Source organism: Taudactylus pleione, unplaced genomic scaffold (genome assembly GCF_031769625.1).
Source record: "Taudactylus pleione unplaced genomic scaffold, aTauple2 ptg000788l, whole genome shotgun sequence".
NCBI lineage: Eukaryota > Metazoa > Chordata > Amphibia > Anura > Myobatrachidae > Taudactylus > Taudactylus pleione.
Window position 1 is genome coordinate 1,322,288 of NW_028285190.1, and position 22,532 is coordinate 1,344,819.

The 22,532-nt window shown below is 46.2% G+C and overlaps 1 protein-coding gene across 2 annotated transcripts in view; it reads left to right on the plus strand.

Annotated features, from left to right (window-relative positions):
* The window catches only part of GPR158 (G protein-coupled receptor 158), a 329,386-nt gene that overhangs the window by 151,447 nt on the left and 155,407 nt on the right, over positions 1–22,532 (plus strand). For both annotated transcript variants that reach the window (XM_088457824.1, XM_088457825.1), the window contains exon 4: positions 18,002–18,219. In XM_088457824.1, the coding sequence (XP_088313950.1) occupies positions 18,002–18,219 (218 nt within the window). The remainder of the gene's footprint in view (positions 1–18,001; positions 18,220–22,532) is intronic.

Consider the following 22,532-nt stretch of genomic DNA (forward strand, 5'->3'; position numbering starts at 1 on the left):
GGGTGGAGCACCCCTGATGGACAGAGCACCCCCTGGACAACACTACAGCACCCCTTTAGGACTGGGACACTGCACAGGACTTTGGAGTGGACACAGCCCCTATGGAGAACTGACTGCACAACACAGTCCAGCCAGCCCCTATGGACTTTGAAGTAGTGGACACAGCCCCTATTAACAACAGCAGCACAACACAGCCAGCCCCTATGGACTTTGAAGTAGTGGACAACAGCAGCACTACACTATACTACACTACACAGCCCAGCCAGCCCTAACTCCCACCCTCCCTCTTCACTGTCCACAGCCGAGCTAGAAAATCGCGCCGACGCGGGTACCTTATATAGGATCCAAAACCCGCGAGACTCGGAAGGCGGGATGATGACGTTTTGCCTCGATTTCAGATCCGAGTCAGGCGGGAAAAGTCGAGCCTGACTCGGATCGGACTCGGATCGGGGGGGCTCGGGGGGGTTCGGATTTCAGAAATCCGAACCCGCTCACCCCTACTTTAAAGTGATTTTACAAATAATAAGATATGAGGAGAAGTAAATCATATATAGGGGTTGACACAATCCTAAGTAATGAAGTATTAAACTTGACTCGTCATATTTCAGAGTCTTATTTTAACCTTTTATGTACTCCAGAGGCATGGAAAATATTTATACTTATGCAAGGGCAGTATAAGATAGGAGGGGGGCCATGTGTAGGCTTTGTGAGGGCCTCCTTCTCTCCGGCAGCGCAATAGACTCTGGCCAGGGACCAGGGGTGTATCTAGGGAACCAAGCGCCCCTGGCAAGGTAAAGGACTGGCGCCCCCCCTACCCCCATAATTTCTGAAAGTGCCCCCAAGTAGTAGTCCCCCTTATGCAGTACTCCCAGTAGTAGTCTACCCTATACAGTGCCCCCAGTAGTAGTGCCCCCAGTAGCGGACCCCTCTAAACAGTGCCCCCAGTAGTGGCCATCCCCCTCCATAACGTGCCCCCAGTAGCGGACCCCCCTAAACAGTGCCCCCAGTAGCGGCCATCCCCCTCCATAACGTGCCCCCAGTTGCGGCCCCCCCTATACAGTGCCGCCAGTAGCAGCCACCATCCATAAAATGCCCCCAGAAGCGGCCACCCCCTATTCAGTGCCCTCTAGTAGCCACACTCACCCCCCCTCCCCCCTCCCCCTGTGCTGTGTCAGACAAAAAAAAACACAAAGAAAAAAAAAGCAACTGATCCCCGCTCCTGCCGACGACCGCCGCTGTCCACTCCTCCGGACCCACTCTCGCTCTGCACTATGGGGAGAGATGTCATGACGTCTCCCCCACCACCTACTGCGGGGCGATCTGGAAGACGGAGCTCATGAGTTAGTTCCAGCCGGCTCACTCCAATGACGCAGCAGCCAATGAGAGTCTGTCTGACTCTCATTTGCTGGCTGCTACAACAAACACTGGCGGCTGTCTGTTTGTTATTGTGTAGGGCAGACCGCTCTCACTGCAGTCTGCCCTACACTTGTGGGGCCGGGGGACTAGCGGGTCTAGTTCAAGCCCCTGGGGTAGTCCACCCATTGGCTACTGGTGGCATTGCCAGATGACGCCCCCCCTTTGGCCAGCGCCCCTGGCGAGTGCCATCCTGGCCAATGTGTAGATACGCCCCTGCCAGGGACGTATTTATAATGGGTGCAGGGTGTGTGGGCCCCCTCTGGACCCAGGGGCCCATGTGCACCGCACACCTTGCATCAATATTATACTTACTGTACCTCTCGGAGTCCCACGTCGGCACCAGTGTCAGCACTGTAAAACGTCTGGAATATGGGTGACGCTGCAGTTTTCCCGTAGTTTTGCGCATGCGCAGTACAGGGAAATGTCTATCAGTGCGCTGCCGGCCGCTGGTCTGAGAGGAGGGGGCCCATGATGGAGACTGTACACGGGCCCCTTCCTCTCTAGAAACACCCCTGACTCTGGCTTTGTGCAAAGTCTACTGTGCATGTGCAGGTCTCTGGGAACATGGTGCCCGCGCTATCTTCCCGGAGACTTCTCTCATGATCATGCCTATATCAGAGGGAAAATGGGCGACACACCTCATTTTCACTGTGACCTCTGTCTGCAGCGCCAGCTGATGTGGGAATCTGGAGAGGTTAATATAATATAATATGGGTGCAGGGTGTGTGGTGTGGGCCCCCCAGGGGCGTAGAGAGCGCCGCCAGACCCAGGGTAAAGAGGGGGTATGGCCTAATTGCGGTAGGCGAGGCCATGCCCCCTTGAGCAAATCCTCCCAAAAAACATACTTTTGCAGCGCCGTACGCATCGCTGCCAGGGAGGGGGCGCTGTGAGCCCCTCAGCCCAGCGCAAAGCCAGTGGGGCGGGTGCAATCAGTGTGATCGCTCCCCCCCTCAGGCATAAGAGATTGCTGTGGCTGCTGCTTAGCAGCCGCAAGCAATCTCCCACTGCATCGGCTGCTGTGAGGAAGGGAGGGGAGTGGCGCCGGACCCCTCTGGAAGCCCGGGTAATTTGTACCCGCCCCTCCTCGGGGCCCCCCTGGACCCAGGCCCCCCTGCACTTATTATAGATATGCCAATGTAGTTATGTCATCCTATAGTGCACTGACACTGTTGATCAAAAAAACACACGGACCACGGTTAGTGAAGCAAGTTGTATATTTATTAGTGAACATACTGTTTATACTGTACATATACAACTAGGGATTGCCTTTAGCACCTTTTATGTAATAAAACTTTATGGAACAATACTCAATGACATTCAAATGGTACATTTTTATTGGTGTAGCCCATACTATACTGTACAGTTATATAATATTGTCTATTCCTTGTGCATTTTAAACATATTCTTTCGTTTATACACTTCTTTATTTTAATATTTTGCCACTTTAAGGGTTTTGCTAAAACATTTTAATAAATTATAACGAAAGCAATGGCGTATCTATCAATGGGTGCAGGGCAGGGCCAGATTGGCCATCTGGTCTCTCGGCCAGTTCGAGGAGGGCAGAAGTACCCCCGCCCTCTACCCAATGCTGCCGGATACAGGGTATCAGCTCCGGGGGAGGGAAGGGGTGGTGGCAGTGGTCCGGGAAGAGAGGGGGCGTGCGGCGGGGCCAGGTCGATGTGACTCATGGCACGCCCCCCTTGATACTAAACCACGCCCCCTTCACACACGCACAGGTTGTACTGCCAGGGCTGATGTACAGCCCCAGTCCGTCCCTGGTGTAAGGTGTGCGAAGCACATTGGTACACATGGCACACTCTGCACCCATATATATGCTTACATCTCCACAGTTTCAGGCTATTTTCCCAGTGATGTGCACATGCGCACTAGAGCTGTCCTCGGGAATTAGTTGTGGGCACCATTTTCCTGCAGTCTACTGCACTGCCAAAGACGAGGGGGCCTAGACGGATGCTGCAGATGGGCCCCCTCCTATCTTAAACCGCTCCTGAATAAATAATAAAAGTTATGTTTTAATTACAAACTCATATCTACTTTTAATTTGTGCACCTACTGCTACTTTCTTTCTTTGTGTTTGTTGATTACGTGCAGTTTGGTAGCAGGTAGCACCTCTCTATAAATATACTGTTAGAATTATGGGTGTGCACCGGCCACTTTTCGTGTTTTGTGTTTTGGTTTTGGATCTGGATCTTTCTTCGTGTTTTGGATCTGGATTGGTTTTGCCAAAACCACCCTTCCGTGTTTTGGGTTCTGGGTTTTGTGTTTTGGATCTGTATTTTTTTGAAAAAAAGCATAAAAACAGCTAAAATCACAGAATTTGTAGGTTTTTCTGCTCCTATGCTATTATTAACCTCAATAACCTTAATTTCCACTCATTTCCAGTCTATTCTGAACACCTCACACCTCACAATAGTGTTTTTATGTCCAAAAGGTTGCACCGAGGTAGCTGGATGACTATGCTAAGCGACACGAGTGGGCGGCACAAACACGTGACCCATCTAGGCGTGATACTGCAGTGGCAGACAGGATGGCAGTTTGAAAAACTAGGCCCCAAACTGTACATAATGCAAAGAAAAAAAAGAGGTGCAAGATGGAATTGTCCTTGGGCCCTCCCACCCACCCTTATGTTGTATAAACATGACATGCACACTTTAACAAACCAATCATTTCAGCGCCAGGGTCTGCCACACAACTGTGGCTGAAATGATTGGTTCGTTTGGGCCCCCACAAAACAAGCTGGCAATTAATCTGTCCCTGCACAAACTTTCTCTACGGAGGCAAGATGTCATCCTCATCCTCCTCATCCACCGATTCCTCACCCTCTTCAGTGTGTACATCCTCATCCTCACAGAGTATTAATTAGTCCCCGCTGGAATTCACAACCACAGGTCCCTCTGTACGTTCTGGAGGCTGGTCTCCCTGGAAGAGCTGATAATTCATTTTGATGAACATCATCTTCTCCACATTCTGTGGAAGCAACCTCCTACGCCTTTCGCTGACAAGGTTCCCGGCTGCACTAAACACTCTTTCGGAGTACACACTGGAGGGGGGGCAACTCAGGTAAAATAGAGCCAGTTTGTACAGGGGCCTCCAAATTGCCTCTTTTTCCTGCCAGTACAGGTATGGACTGTCTGACATGCCTACTTGGATGCTGTCACCGATGTAATCCTCCACCATTCTGTCAATGGTGACAGTATCATATGCAGTGACAGTAGACATGTCAGAAATTGTTGCCAGGTCCTTCAGTCCGGACCAGATGTCCAAACTTGGTCCTGCCTGCCCTGCATCACCGCCAGCGGGTTGCTTAGGATACCTACGTTTTTTTCTGGCAGCCCCAGTTGCGGGAGAAAATGAAGAAGGAGCTGTTGACGTGTCACGTTCCACTTCAGCTGACAGTGTGTTCACCAGCAGGTCTTTGCACCTCTGCAGGCTTGTGTCGGCCGGAAAGAGAGACACCACATAGGCTTTAAACCTAGGATCGAGCACGGTGGCCAAAATGTAGTGGTCTGATTTCAACAGATTGACCACCCTGGAATCCTGGCAAAGCGAATGAAGGGCTTCATCCACAAGTCCCACATGCCGAGCGGAATCGCTCCGTCTTAGCTCCTCCTTCACTTTCTCCAGCTGCTTCTGCAAAAGCCTGATGAGGGGAATGACCTGACTCAAGCTGGCAGTGTCTGAACTGACTTCACGTGTGGCAAGTTCGAAGGGCTGGAGAACCTTGCACAACACGGAAATCATTCTCCACTGCGCTTGAGTCAGGTGCATACCCCCTCCTTTGCCTATGTCATAGGTGGATGTATAGGCTTGAATGGCCTTTTGCTGCTCCTCCATCCTCTGAAGCATATAGAGGGTTGAGTTCCACCGCATCACAACCTCTTGTTTCAGGTGATGGCGGGGCAGGTTCAAGAGTGTTTGCTGGCGCTCCAGTCTTCGGCATGCAGTCGCTGAATGGCGAAAGTGGCCAGAAATTTTTCGGGCCACCCAAAGCGTCTCCTGCACACCCCTGTCGCTTTTCAGAAAATTCTGCACCACCAAGTTTATTGTGTGAGCAAAACATTGGACGTGCTGGAATTTGCCCAGATGTAATGCCCGCACAATATTGGTGGCATTGTCAGATATCACAAATCCCCAGGAGAGTCTAAAGCTGGCCACACACTAGAACAACTTACATCCAACCAGCCAACTTGTTGATTGGTTGGAATGAAAATCTGGTAAGGAATGAGAGTAAATGATGATCAACAATTTGCTTGTAAATGCCAGAAAACAGATGAAAATGACGTCAGACAAGTTTGTTAAATGTTTGATCTAAACAATTTGTTCAAACAACAGTTTTTATCCATTTTCCGGCGTTTGGGAACAAATTGCTGATTGTCATTTGTTTTCATTCCTTACCAGATTTTCATTCCAACCAATCAACAAGTTGGCTGGTTGGATGTAAGTTGGTCTAGTTTGTGGCCAGCTTAAGTGGGGTAAGCCACTGGGCGATGATTTCCCTCAGTTTCTCTAAGAGGTTGTCGGCGGTGTGCCTCTTACTGAAACCGGTGATACACAGCTTAGCCTGCCTTGGAACGAGCTGGCGTTTCTGAGATGCTGCGACTGGTGACGCTGCTGCTGTTGCTGCGTAAGGTGATACATCTACCCAGTGGGCTGTCACAGTCATATAGTCCTTAGTCTGCCCTGTTCCACTTGTCCACATGTCCGTGGTTAAGTGGACATTGGGTACAACGGCATTTTTCAGGACACTGAGGACACTTTTTCTGACGTTTCTGTACAGTCTCGGTATCGCCTGCCTAGTGAAGTGGAATCTAGACGGGATTTGGAACCGGGGACACACTACCTCCATCAATTGTCTAAATCCCACTGCACTAATGGCGGATACCGGACGCACGTCTAACACCAACATAGCAGTCAAGGCCTCAGTTATACGTTTTGCTTCAGGATGACTGCTGTCGTACTTCATCCTCCTCGCTAAGGACTGTTGGAGGGTCAATTGTTTAGTAAAAGTAGTGGTGTTCCTACTTCCTCTCTGGGATGATGAACGACTCCCAGCAGCAGCAACAGCAGCAGCGGCAGCAGGAGGCGTAGCAATGCAGGATCCTCCGGAGGAATCCCGGATAGGAGAGTCAGTCATGCCAGTGACATGGCCTGCAGGACTACTTCCGATCCTGACTAAGGAGGAAATTGACGAGGAGGGAGTTGACGGTGTGGTTTGCAGGCGCTTGGATACAACAGGACAACGGGATTTAGGTGTCCCTGGACTGCTTACGGTCTTAGCCAAAGTTTCTGAACTTGACAGTAACTTATTATGAACGCGCTGCAGGTGCCGTATAAGGGAGGATGTTCCTAGGTGGTTAACGTCCCTACCCCTACTTATTCCACCTTTACATAAGGTACATATGGCAAGACAGTTGTTGTCCGGATTTGGATAGAAATATTGCCAGACCAAAGAGGTGGAATGTTGGGTCTTCTGCCCAGGCATGACCATGATGGGCTTTTTCATCCCACGGACAACAACTGTCTCCCCCGGAGCCTGATTTAAACAAACCACATCACCATCAGAATCCTCCTCGCCAACTTCCTCCTCAGCGCCAGCTACACCAGTATCCTCATCCTGTTGTACTCCAACAGTGACATCTTCAATTTGCATATCAGCAAGTGGACTGTGGGTGCTCCTTTCAGCACTTGCAGGGGGCATGCAAATGGTGGAAAGAGCCACCTCTTCCCGTCCAGTGCTGGGAAGGTCAGGCATCGCAACCGCCACCACACTTGGACTCTCCTTGGGGATTTGTTATATCTTCTTAGAACGCACAGTTCTTCACTGTGCTTTTGCCAGCTTAACTCATTTGATTTTTTTAGTGGGAGGAGGGCTTCCATCGTCATGTGAAGCTGAACCACTAGTCATGAACATAGGGAAAGACCTTAGCCGTTCCTTGCCACTCCGTGTCATAAATGGCATATTGGCAAGTTTACGTTTCTCTTCAGATGATTTAAATGTTTTTTTTAAGGTCATTTTCCTGAACTTTGTCATTTGGGATTGTATGTGGCTTCTACTATGACATTGGGCATCGGCCTTGGCAGACGACGTTGATGGCATGTTCTCATCTATGTCATGACTAGTGGCAGCAGCTTCAGCACTAAGAGGAAGTGGTTCTTGATCTTTCTCTATTTTATTTTTATCGGAGAAAGTTTGGTCCTCCATTTATGTTATATCGATTTGATATATACGTGCGGCTAAGGCGCACACAAACACAGAAAATATTTTTTTATTTTTGCTGGAGAGTAGTGCACTTTGTGGGTTACACCACCCTTTAAGAAATGAGCCAGCCGGCTCTTTACTTATGGGACATAGGCGCACGCTTGGCGCTGCTCCTTTGTTGATGCACGTGCGGCTACTGCGCACACAATTCACAAACACAGAAAATATTTTTTTATTTGGTTTGGAATGTACTTTGGGGGTTACAGCACCCTTTAATTGTCAAGCCAGCCGGCCCTTTACTTATGACACAGGCGCAAGCTTGGCACTACTTTGTTGATGCACGTGCGGCTACTGCGCACACAATTCACAAACACAGAAAATATATATTTTTTTGGTTTGGAGTGTACTTTGGGGGTTACAGCACCCTTTAACGGTCAAGCCAGCCGGCCCTTTACTTATGACACAGGCGCACACTTGGCACTACTTTGTTGATGCACGTGCGGCTACTGCGCACACAATTCACAAACACAGAAAAAATATTTTGTTATTTGGTTTGGAGTGTACTTTGGGGGTTACAGCACCCTTTAACGGTCAAGCCAGCCGGCCCTTTACTTATGACACAGGCGCACGCTTGGCACTACTTTGTTTATGCACGTGCGGCTACTGCGCACACAATTCACAAACACAGAAAATAATTTTTTTTTTGGTTTGGACTGGAGTGTACTTTGGGGGTTACAGCACCCTTTAACGGTCAAGCCAGCCGGCCCTTTACTTATGACACAGGCGCACGCTTGGCACTACTTTGTTGATGCACGTGCGGCTACTGCGCACACATTTCACAAACACAGAAAATAATTTTTTTTTTGGTTTGGACTGGAGTGTACTTTGGGGGTTACAGCACCCTTTAACGGTCAAGCCAGCCGGCCCTTTACTTATGACACAGGCGCACGCTTGGCACTACTTTGTTGATGCACGTGCGGCTACTGCGCACACAATTCACAAACACACAAAAAATATTATTTTTTTAGCACTTGGGGGGAGCACCCCTGATGGACAGAGCACCCCCTGGACAACACTACAGCACCCCTTTAGGACTGGGACACTGCACAGGACTTTGGAGTGGACACAGCCCCTATGGAGAACTGACTGCACAACAGAGTCCAGCCAGCCCCTATGGACTTTGAAGTAGTGGACACAGCCCCTATTAACAACAGCAGCACAGCACAACACAGCCAGCCCCTATGGACTTTGAAGTAGTGGACAACAGCAGCACAGCGCAGCACAGCACAGCACAACACTACTCTGCACTACACTACACTACACTACACAGCCCAGCCAGCCCTAACTCCCACCCTCCCTCTTCACTGTCCACAGCCGAGTGAGAAAATGGCACCGACGCGGGTACTTTATATAGGATCCAAAACCCGCGAGACCCGGACGGCGGGATGATGACGTTTTGCCTCGATTTCAGATCCGAGTCAGGCGGGAAAAGTCGAGCCTGACTCGGATCTGACTTGGATCGGGGGGGCTCGGGGGGGTTCGGATTTCAGAAATCCGAACCCGCTCACCCCTAGTTAGAATAGTATAAATAAGTAGTAACCTGTGCAATTGGTCCCCTTTCTGCAACTAAAACCCATTAAAATTAGTACTATACAGTACATAGTTTCTATAACTAAATCACTGTGCTTAATTTTTTTTACAAAGTGGCTTCATAAATAATATTTATTGTATTTTATTAAATATATTGGGAGGCATATAAATATGTTGTCATAATTCCTAACCTTAATCTCACTGTACACTGCCATGTTTTCTTACTCTCACTGTACACTGCCATGTTTCCTAACCTCATACTTGCCAACTCTCCCTCATTGTCAGGGAGACTCCCTGAAATAGTAGCAATCTCCCTCTCTCCCTGAAGAGTCTAGTAATCTCCCTGATTGCACCTTACTCCCATTATGAAGCTGATATATATATATATATATACCATGTCTCCTGCTCGATAACGCAAAGATAAGCGGCACTCCTCTGGACTTAGTGAAATAAGCAGATGGTTTTTTTAATCAAATATGAACCAACGTTTCAAGGCCCCAACGGCCTTTTTCTCAAGGTGTGATTAACAAAAAGTGCAAAAGTGCTTACCTTAAAACAAGTGGACCACAAATGAGATCGCATGTCCAGCAGCGCGCCTCCGTGCAGCGGGTGTCGCCCGTAGCGTGACGTCATCAAACGGCGTCATGTAGAGAGAAGGGGGAGGCAGAGTAAACCCACATCGCGGGATTGTATTTGACTGTTACCATGGAGACAGCGTTTACTCTGCCTCCCCCATCTCTCTACATGACGCCGTTTGATGACGTCACGCTACGGGCGACACCCGTTGCATGGAGGCGCGCTGCTGGACATGCGATCTCATTTGTGGTCCACTTGTTTTAAGGTAAGCACTGTTGCACTTTTTGTTAATCACACCTTGAGAAAAAGGCTGTTGGGGCCTTGAAACGTTGGTTCATGTTTGATTAAAACCATCTGCTTATTTCACTAAGTCCGGAGGAGTGCCGCTTATCTTTGCTTTATCGAGCAGGAGACATGGTATATACAAAATTTTAAGCAGGCACCCCGGCGTTCTATATTTATATTGAGTGCCCGTCTACATGCTTCTATATATATATATATATATATATATAAATATATATATATATATAAAACATATATATACATTCAAATGGGATCATTAGTATCATTTCATTGCCTTACTCCCACTGTACAATGCCGTTTCCTAATCTTACTCTCACTGTACACTGCCATGTTTCCTAACCTCACTCTCACTGTACACTGCCATGTTTCCTAACCTTACTCTCACTGTACACTGCCATGTTTCCTAACCTCACTCTCACTGTACACTGCCATGTTTCCTAACCTTACTCTCACTGTACAATGTCATGTTTCCTAACCTTACTTTCACTGTACACTGCCATGTTTCCTAACCTCACTCTCACTGTACACTGCCATGTTTCCCAACCTTACTCTCACTGTACAATGCCATGTTTCCTAACCTTACTTTCACTGTACACTGCCATGTTTCCTAACCTTACTCTCACTGTACACTGCCATGTTTCCTAACCTTACTTTCACTGTACACTGCCATGTTTCCTTACTTTACTTTCACTGTACATTGCCATGTTTTCTAACCTTACTCCCACTGTACACTGCCATGTTTCCTAACCTTACTTTCACTGTACAATGCCATGTTTCCCAACCTTACTCTCACTGTACACTGCCATGTTTCTTTACCTTACTCTCACTGTACACTGCCATGTTTCCTAACCTTACTTTCACCAAACACTGCCATGTTTCCTAACCTTACTTTCACCAAACACTGCCATGTTTCCTTACCTTACTCCCACTGTACACTGCCATGTTTCCTAACCTTACTTTCACCAAACACTGTCATGTTTCCTTACCTTACTCCTACTGGGTATGCGGTCAGGAAGCCGGCGGTCGAAATGCCGACCACCGGCTTCCTGACTGTGAAATCCCGGCATGGGACTAATGATAGGCGTAAAAATCGTGATGCCTATCACTATCTCCATGCCAAAATCCCGATGCCTGGCATACCGAACGAAGGTAAGCCAGGCGTCGGGAGTGGATAGCCATGGGAGGTAGGGTTAGGCTAGGGAAAGGGGGGGTTAGGGTTAGGCACCCCTGAGGGGAGGTTAGGGTTAGGCACTCCCCCGGGAGGGTTAGGTTTAGTGTGCGAGGAGGAGTGGTTAGGTTTAGGCACCCCTGGGGGGAGGTTAGGGTTAGGCACTAGGGGGGAGGTTAGGGTTAGGCACCCCTAAGGGCGGGTTAGGGTTAGGGGGGGTGGAAGGGTTAGGAATAGCTTAAGTACTTACTCAGGATCCTCATTCTTCTGCCTTCTGGCATCTGTATTACATCCTCTGGGCTTTAGTCCGGCGGTATGTCATACCAATTCCCTCCCACTGTACACTGCCATGTTTCCTAACCTTACTCTCACTGCACACTGCCATGTTTCCTAACCTTACTCTCATTGTACACTGACATGTTTTCTAACCTTACTCTCACAGTACACGGCCATGTTTCCTTACCTTACTCTCACTGTACACTGCCATGTTTCCTAACCTTACTTTCACTGTACACTGCCATGTTTCCTTACCTTACTCCCACTGTACACTGCCATGTTTCCTTACCTTACTCCCACTGTACACTGCCATGTTTCCTAACCTTACTCCCACTGTACACTGCCATGTTTCCTAACCTTACTCCCACTGTACACTGCCATGTTTCCTAATCTTACTCCCACTGTACACTGCCATGTTTCCTTACCTTACTCCCACTGTACACTGCCATGTTTCCTTACCTTACTCCCACTGTACACTGCCATGTTTCCTAACCTTACTTTCACCAAACACTGCCATGTTTCCTTACCTTACTCCTACTGGGTGTGCGGTCAGGAAGCCGGCGGTCGAAATGCCGACCACCGGCTTCCTGACTGTGAAATCCCGGCATGGGACTAATGATAGGCGTAAAAATCGTGATGCCTATCACTATCTCCATGCCGAAATCCCGATGCCTGGCATACCGAACGAAGGTAAGCCAGGCGTCGGGAGTGGATAGCCATGGGAGGTAGGGTTAGGCTAGGGAAAGGGGGGGTTAGGGTTAGGCACCCCCGAGGGGAGGTTAGGGTTAGGCACTCCCCCGGGAGGGTTAGGTTTAGGGTGCGAGGAGGGGTGGTTAGGTTTAGGCACCCCTGGGGGGAGGTTAGGGTTAAGCACTAGGGGGGAGGTTAGGGTTAGGCACCCCTAAGCGCGGGTTAGGGTTAGGGGGGGTGGAAGGGTTAGGAATAGCTTAAGTACTTACTCAGGATCCTCATTCTTCTGCCTTCTGGCATCTGTATTACATCCTCTGGGCTTTAGTCCGGCGGTATGTCATACCAATTCCCTCCCACTGTACACTGCCATGTTTCCTAACCTTACTCTCACTGCACACTGCCATATTTGCTAACCTTACTCTCATTGTACACTGACATGTTTCCTAACCTTACTCTCACAGTACACGGCCATGTTTCCTTACCTTACTCTCACTGTACACTGCCATGTTTCCTAACCTTACTTTCACTGTACACTGCCATGTTTCCTAACCTTACTGTCCCTGTACACTGCCATGTTTCCTAACCTTACTGTCCCTGTACACTGCCATGTTTCCTAACCTTACTGTCCCTGTACACTGCCATGTTTCCTAACCTTACTCTCACTGCACACTGCCATGTTTCCTAACCTTACTGTCCCTGTACACTGCCATGTTTCCTAACCTTACTCTCACTGTACACTGCCATGTTTCCTAACCTTACTGTCCCTGTACACTGCCATGTTTCCTAACCTTACTCTCACTGCACACTGCCATGTTTCCTAACCTTACTGTCCCTGTACACTGCCATGTTTCCTAACCTTACTCTCACTGTACACTGCCATATTTGCTAACCTTACTGTCCCTGTACACTGCCATGTTTCCTAACCTTACTCTCACAGTACACTGCCATGTTTCCTAACCTTACTTTCACTGTACACTGCCATGTTTTCTTACCTTATTCCCACTGTACACTGCCATGTTTCCTAACCTTTCTTTTACTGTACAATGCCATGTTTCCTTACCTTACTCTCACTGTACACTGCCATAATTCCTAACCTTACTTTCACCAAACACTGCCATGTTTTCTTATCTTACTCCCACTGTACACTGCCATGTTTTCTTACCTTACTCCCACTGTACACTGCCATGTTTCCTAACCTTACTCTTACTCATGTTTCCTTACTCTCACTGTACCTTACTCTCACTGTACACTGCCATGTTTCCTAACCAATACTCTCACTGTACACATTCATATTTTGAGAGAGTTAAGGAATCATCAAATCCCAAAAATATTGTCCAGTAGATACTAAAAATTAAAATGCCTGTGTGTCCACTCATGCCTATGTAGTATTCTTCCATTCAAAATTGTATAATTATTGTGGTGTAACATTTGAGAAAAAATTATAATATTGTGCCCTTTATATAAAATCCTGTTTTTGTTTCTGGTATAGTCTATAGTTTTTGTTTCTGGTATTGTTTCATATAGTCATTCAGCTATTGTTTTGCATTGAGAATCCACACTGAAAGTGCTGCCCGTGCCCTGTAACAATAATATGGGCTATGATTGTGTTGTAGAATTATAGAGCTGTCTTTTAAGTTTATGGAAAGACAAATGAACTAGTAAGTTTTAAATACCAATAACCTATATATTTCTAATCACAGTTTCAAGAAAACAAATTACTTCCATAAAACCTTCATTAAAAAAAATTACAGTGACAACAGTGGTGTTCTTTAATTACATGATTACATACTTGATTGGTGCTTACCCTTTTCATTATTACATAGAATTTAGCAAAGAGTAACATTGTTAATGGCAGTCTATGTACTTATCGCTATATCCACAGAATAGCTTTCCTTGCTCCAGTAAGCCCAGGATAGTTATTAGGGAACTGATGTCCAATAATTTTCCTAAGTAAAGGTTACACATTATGAAGATTGAGGAGTCCTGTGTAAAGAGGAATCAGAGTATGGGGTGTTATAAGTTATCGTTAATGGAAACCATCGATATTTGAAAAAAGAAATGCAGTTTAATAGTTTTATGGTCATACGTTGTAAAATGGAACTCTGTAAATGGAACATTTACTGTACTGTATTTACTGTATTTACTGTAGCATTTTAAAATACATGTCGGGTTTACAATATAATTGAAAGTACGTTTTATTTATTTTATAATATTTTTCAAAACGTAACTCCCTATTTTTAAATATACCTTAAATACACGTAGTTCAGTGATCATATTAGTGGGCCCCTTAACCTTTACCAAAACATAATTTTATTTTGCATCAAGTTTTGCCAAGGACAGCACTGTAATAGGGTTGAAATGCACCCTGTGCCGCCCCGCCCCTTGAGTGCATGACGTCATGACCTCACAAGCATGACGTCATTACATCACACAGACGGGGTTGGGTCGGAAGCACTAGTAAGTGCAGCGCTGACCGGAGCATCCTGAGGACGCTCCGATCTGCTGTACAGGTTGCAGGGTGTCTGTCTGGAACGTCCAGAGGACACTCCAGCAGTGCTGCTGCAGCAATCCTGGCTGAAAGGCACCCTGCTAGTCAGAAGCAAGGGCTGTTGGGTGGCGACAGTGACGCCCACAGAGCCCTGAGCTGTTTGCGGTAGCACTGGTCGCACACCCCTAGTTACAGACCAGCCCAAGTATTTTTTCATTGATAAAAATTAAACCGTTAGGGGAAATTTAATTAGCTGCGAGGGCCACAGGGTGACAATGTTCTGATCATTTCGACAACACCAACTTGACAGATTTGTATTCGCATCCCAAATCTGCATTGTTGTGTACCATAATTCTCTTGGTTGAGCGCAGGTGAACAACGCGAATACGTAATGAGACCACTTTATCTACAGTCTCCACTGTACATATGTAATAAGCCCACATTATGTACAGCCTCTACTTTGTGTACTCAATGGCCCCATATAATCTACAGCCTCCACTATGTGTAAGTGATAAGCCCACAATAACTATACCCTCCCCTGTGTATTTGTGTTGAGCACCATTATCTATAGCCTCCACTGTGTGTATTGTGCACAGATGGTTAAATCAAAATAACTGAGGTACTAATTAAGTCACTTGTGCTCAAATATGGCTATCCCTAAAACCTGGACTGTTAGTGGGCCTTGAGGACCGTGGTTGGGAACCCCTGATCTATAGCTTCCACTGTGTGTAGGTGATGAGCCCACATTATCTATAGCTTCCACTGTGTGTAGGTGATGAGCCCACATTATCTAAAAACTACACTTTATATAGGTGATAGGAACACATTATTTAAAACCTCCACTGTGTATAGGTGATGAGCGCACATTATCTAAAACCTCCACTGTGTATAGGTGATGAGCTCATATTATCTAAAAACTCCACTGTGTGCAGGTGATGAGCGCACATTGGGCCTGATTCAGACCCACTCGCGAGCGGCTGTCCGCTCGCAAGTGGGTCGATGTTATGGACTGAGCATGCGCACGACGGAGGGAGCTCCGTCGTGCGCATGCGCCAGACGCGACGAGCGAAGGAAAGTCCTTCGCTCGTTGTGTCCGATCAAAGGGGGCGTGCTGTCAATGTTGATTGACAGCACGCCCCCTTTGGTGGGCGTGCCGGGGGCGTGCCTCCCTGACGGGGGCGTTCCCACGGGAACGCCTCCCGTCAGAAGCCGGCCCACTGACATCACTAGTGGTGTCAGTGGGAGTGATTTTGGCTCTGATAGAGCCAAAATCACTCCGGAGCTTGCGGTTGAAAACCTCAACCGCAGGCTCCGGCTCGCAAATTCGATGGTCGCGATGGTCTCGACCATCGCGACCATCACAATGCACGCTCGTATAGCCTGTGGGTGGTGACCCACAGCTATACGAGCGTCCAGGAGGACGCTCCATGAAAATGGAGCCTGGCCCTCATTCAGAGCGTGCGCTCTGCTCAGAGCGTACGGCTCTGAATGAGGGCCTTTATCTAAAAACTACACTTTATATAGGTGATGAGAAAACATTATTTAAAAACTCCACTGTGTGTAGGTGATGAGCCCACATTATCTATAGCTTCCACTGTGTGTAGGTGATGAGCCCACATTATCTATAGCTTCCACTGTGTGTAGGTGATGAGCCCACATTATCTATAGCTTCCACTGTGTATGTTGATGAGCCCACATTATCTAAAAACTACACTTTATATAGGTGATGAGAACACATTATTTAAAACCTCCACTGTGTATAGGTGATGAGCGCACACTATCTTAAACCTCCACTGTGTATAGGTGTTGAGCTCATATTATCTAAAAACTCCTCTGTGTGCAGGTGATGAGCCCACATTATCTACAGCCTCTATTGTGTGTTGGTGATGAGCTCACATTATCTAAAAACTACACTGTGTGTTGGCGATGAGTCCACATTTTCTAAAAACTCCACTGTGTGTAGATGATGAGCCCACATTATCTACAGCCTCCACTGTATGTAGGTGATGAGTCCACATTATAATAAAAACTCCACTGTTTATAGGTGATGAGCCCACATTATTTAAAAATTCCACTGAGTGTAGGTGATGAGCCCACATTATCTACAGCCTCTACTGTGTGTAGGTGATGATCCCACATTATCTACAGCCTCTACTGTGTGTAGGTGATTATCCCACATCTACAGCCCTCACTGTGTGTAGGTGATGAGCACACATTATCTACAGCCTCTACTGTGTGTAGGTGATGATCCCACATCTACAGCCTTCACTGTGTGTAGGTGATGAGATCACATTATATACAGCCTCTACTGTAACTAGATGATGAGCCCACTGTATATATAGGTTACAGCCTCCACAATGTGTTGATTAGACTACTGTACATTATCTACAGCCTCTACTATATGTAGGTGATGAGATCACATTATCTACAGCCTCCACTGTATACTTAATAAGCCCACATTATCTACAGCCTCCACTGTGCACAGGTGACTGCCCCCCATTATTTACAACCTTCACTGTATGTAGGTGATGAGCCCACAATATCTACAGCCTCCACAATGTGTTCATTAGGCTACTGTACGTTATCTACAGCCTCTACTATATGTAGGTGATAAGCCCACGTTATCTAAAGCCTACACTGTGTGTAGGTGATCAGCTCACTTTATCTACAGCTTCCACTGTGTGTAGTTGATAAAACCACATTATTTACAGCCTCCACTGTGCGTAGGTGACTACCCCCTATTATCTACTACCTACACTGTGTGTAGGTGATGTGTCCACATTATCTACAGCCTCTACCGTGTGTGTAGGTGATGAGCCCAAATTATCTATAGCCTCCACTGTGTGTAGGTGATGAGTCCACATTATCTACAGCATCTACCGTGTGTAGGTGATGAGCCCAAATTATCTATAGCCTCCACTGTGTGTAGGTGATGAACCTACATTATTTACAGCCTCTACTATGTGTAGGTGATGAGTCCACATTATCTACTACCCCCACTATGTGTAGGTGATGAGCCCACATTAACTACATTGTCCACAGTGTAAAGGTGATAAGCCCACATTATCTACTACCCCCACTATGTGTAGGTGATGAGCCCACATTAACTACATTGTCTACAGTGTAAAGGTGATAGGCCCACATTATCTACAGCCTCCACTCTTTGTATTCTATGGGCCCATTTATTTATTGTCCCCAAGCCAAAAAACTTAGCAAATTATTTGCAGGCTACGTATCATGTAGGATATTTATAATATTTTTTTTTTCATTCCTCTAGGGCAGAATGTGGATAATCATTTTTCTAGAGGAGAAATATCTGAAGAAGAATATAAGTGTCTACCCTGCAGGGAAGGTTGTTCGTACTGTACGGCTGATGCACCCTGCTATGCGCAGGAGGACAAATATTTACGAATTGCTGTCATCTCGTTCCAAGCTTTCTGCATGCTGCTAAACTTCATAAGCATGCTGGTGGTCTACCATTTCCGCAGAGCAAAGGTAAACAGCATTGTTCTTCTGATAAACTGTAACTATATGTGTGGTGGTGACATTATATCTTCAAATGAACCCTGATACACAAAAAGTGTGTGTAAATTCATAATCATCCCATTTTTTTATGCAACATATGTCATATAATGGAAAAGGGTAAAATTAAGTTGTTTTTTTTTCCCTGAAGGAGGATAAGTCCATGGAACAGCCACTTGTCAGACACAAACAATAAAATAACACAAACATATTCGAATACACATTAAGCCATAACACAGTAATTGTCAGCTACACACAGTGGAGACAACTATTTTGAGGGTTGCTACAATATTCTTTACAATACAACTTATCAATTCACTAGAGCAGGGGTGGGGAAGCTCTTTTCTGCCGAGGGCCATTTTGATATATATATAACATTGTTCGCGGGCCTGGTGCAGGCCACGCCCCCTCCTTGTGATGTCACACAAGGGCAGGGCCACAATCGCTGGTGATTACAGCAATGCCCCGGAGCATCCAGAAGCTGTAACGGCAGCGGTGTGACCGTCTGAAGCATCCGAAGGACGCTCCAGGCGGCACTGCTGCATAGATTCTGGCTGCAGCTTGCTATTCTAGGCACCCTGCTAGCCAAATGAGGCTAGTAGAAAAAAGCTCAGAGGGCCTGACCAAATGATTCCGGAGACCTTATATGGCCCCTGGGCCTGAGGTTCCCCATCCCTGCACTAGAGGCATTACTGACTGACTCATGACTAATATGGGCTGTAACTAGGGATGTGCAAGCAGTGCTGCCACCCAGGATGCAAGGTGGAGGGTACAACAACATTGCTGCCCTTGTGGCACTTCTGTTTGGCTTGCAGGGAGTCTGGAACAGTACCCTGCAGCAAGAAGAGCCACACAGCGCTCCTTAGGAGTGCCCAGCACTGGTCCCTGCCACCTCTTTGTGATGTCATGAGACGTCACATGTGCAGGGTGCATTAGTCTGTATTACATCACTGTGACTAAACATAGGTTCAGCACATAAAAAATTCCATATTGTACCTACTGTAGGTTTTAATTTTGCTGAACTAACAGACTGTCGTCTCTGGCATACCTAATCAGCCAACAAAATGCCCCAGTGATGTCATTAGTTTACAGTAGGCTGAATTTTCATGAAAAATATTTTAGTGCACAAAGGGGTCTATTTACTAATCTGTGGATGGAGATATAGTTGACAGAGATAAGGTGTCTTTTGCAAACACAGCCTGTGAAATGGCAGTTAGGAGCTGATTGGCTGATACCTTATATCCATCGACTTTTCCTCCATCCAAGGCTTAGTAAATAGAACCCCAAATGCCTGCCTACAGTATGTATTGGTGATGAATACAAAGACAGAACAATGGACTTTTTCAAATAATTGAGGTGCGGACAATACCACTCCCTCCCCACTAGGTCTTGTATGACTGAAAATGGTCTGCATTGATATCGGGGGGTATATTTACTAAAGTGCAGGTTTTTAGAAGTGGAGTTGTTGCCCATAGCAACCAATCATATTCCAGTTTTTATCTTCTAGAAGGTGCTAGATAAATGATAAGTAGAATCTGATTGGTTGCTATGGGCAACAACTCTACTTCTAAAAACCCGCATTTTAGTAAACATATCCCTGGGAGTAGTTGCAGCAGCACAATTATTGGAGGTGTACAAGCACCCACAGAGCTGGCTCCTATGGACAGAACAACAATCAACATCAATAAAAAAAATAGTTATCAAGAACATTTGAGAAAAAGACTAGATGAAGGATTTATTTTGTGCCATCAATGTTTTATTTGTTAAACCTGGATTATCTATATAAAGCAAGTCAAATATGGTTATAATTAGAGAAGCACAAGGTCCCCCGTGTTTTTGGCTTTGATTCTAAAACCATTTTTTGTCTTTTGGTATTGGTTTTGGTTTTTCAAAATCACTTGGTGTGTTTTGGTTATCATTGAAACTGGTTAAAAACAGGTAAAATCATTACATTTTGTGCTGTTTCTGTTACTACATATATATATACAGAAATAGTAAAATGTACACTTCCTCTGCACTAGAATAGGGAATTACAATTATGACTATATAGTGTTGGTCGCACCTCCAGACCGATCCCCTTTAAAGAATGGATCCCAAAAATTCAACATACACAAAAATGTCCAGAAGGCACCACAAATGTAATATAGAGATTTTTTAATCCTTAAAGAGTCCAATACTAGTACTTCTTTTATACGCAATTGATCCCCACACTTTGGAGTTCACCCGTTGGGGTAGTGGAATGGAGAGGATGCTATATTCAATGAGGAGATGACCACAGATGGTAGGTCTTTATACAGTCAGGTCCTATAATGAGACGCTTGCACCAGAAGCACCCAGAGAGTAGCACAACAGTGTTTGCAATTTTATTTGCTCAAATAGTAACAAAGATATATACATAAAAAGCTTAGTTCAATTAATAATAGAACACCACCAATGGTATATTGGCAACACTAATCCTTTATCTGGCTCTATTATTGGGGTAAAGGTTCTTGGTTATTGGAGGACCAAAATGGCAGTTCCATATAAAATCACCCTATGCGTTTTGTCCATAGGACTTCATCAGGGGTTTAGCAAGCCATAGTAGGCTATGCATATGAAACAGAATATCTTTTGATCAAAACACGGTTGGTGGTAATAACAAAGTGGTTGAACCAGGTGATCGTACATAGACCACTGGTGAGTGATGTTAACTCCAGCTTACACAAACACACACATATATATATATATATATATACATACAACGGAATTTGCTGCGCTATATAAGACACTGTTAATAAATAAATAATAAATAAATGTGCAGGCTCGGATAGGTTCGAACCTATCCGAGTCTGCACATCCCTAATATATATATATATATATATATATATATACATACAGTGGTGCTTGAAAGTTTGTGAACCCTTCAGAATTTTCTATATTTCTGCTGAAATTTGGCCTAAAACTACCTCAGATTTTCACACAAGTCCTAAAAGTAGATAAAGAGAACCAAATCAAACAAATGACACAAAAAAATAGACGTGCTCATTTTTTTGTTGAGGAAAATGATCCAATATCACATATATGTGAGTGGCAAAAGTATGTGAACATTCGCTTTCAGTATCTGGTATAACCCCCTTGTGCAGCAATAACTGCTTCTCAATGTTTAATTGTTGATTAGTCCTGAACATCGATGGGTTTCCTCCATGAACTGCTGGCTCAGGTCCTTCCACAAAATTTCGATTGGGTTAAGGTCAGGACTTTGACTAAGTAGAAAGGGAGACGTTAGATGAATACAGTCATTTGTGACAAAATAGGAAGATACCCACCACTCCATACACCACCCACAGTGCCAGGAAAATGCTTAAACTAGGGCCATCCAGGGTTGGACTGGCCTCCAGGGGTGCAGGGGAAATCCCCAGTGGGTCCTGCTGCCAGAGAGCCCACCATCTCTTCTAGGTGTTAGGTTCCAGTATGAGCACTTGAATTATACATTGTTACTCTGACAGAGGGATGGTTACTTGGTGGACCAAGACCTCTGATGAAAATGGGGTTTGGTTTGCTTCTATAGAAACTACATTAAAATTTGTCCTTCTGACCACTAAAGTGGGTGATCACGACACAACCCTGTCCTCTTCTCTTGTTGGCTGTTCTCTTTAACATAATGAACACTGGGCCTGATTCAAACCCACTCGCGAGCGCTGAGCGCTCACAAGCGGGTCGATGTTGGCCCAGTGCGCATGCGCACAACGGACCTGGCTCTGTTGTGCGCATGCGCGAGACCCGGATAGCGATGGGCAAACCGTTGCTCCGGGTCTCGTACCAAAGGGGGCGTGCTGTCGATGTTGAGTGACAGCACGCCCCCTTTGGTGGGCGTGCCGGAGGCGTGGCTGACCAGACGGAGGCATTCCCATGGGAACGCCTACCATCTGGGGCCGGCCCCACTGACATCACAAGTGATATCAGTGGGAGTGCTTTCGACTCTGTTTGAGCCGAAAGAACTCTAGGGCTTGAGGCAACGAGACCCTACCACAATGGTCTCGTGGCAAGCCTGATGGTCACGATGGTCTTCCTGGCTGCTCACTATAGCTGTGGGTGGTCACCCACAGCTATATGAGCGGCCAGGAGGCCGCTCTAAAAATCGGGAAGGACGGCCCTGATTCAGAACGAGCGCTCTGTCAGAGCGCTCTGAATCAGGGCCACTGTTCCTGCCAGTGATTGGAATGGCATTGTAGCTGTGCATTCATTCACTAATGTACAAGTCATCCCAGTGGCAGGAGATTACATACAGTAGTTGATTTTTTTTTTAC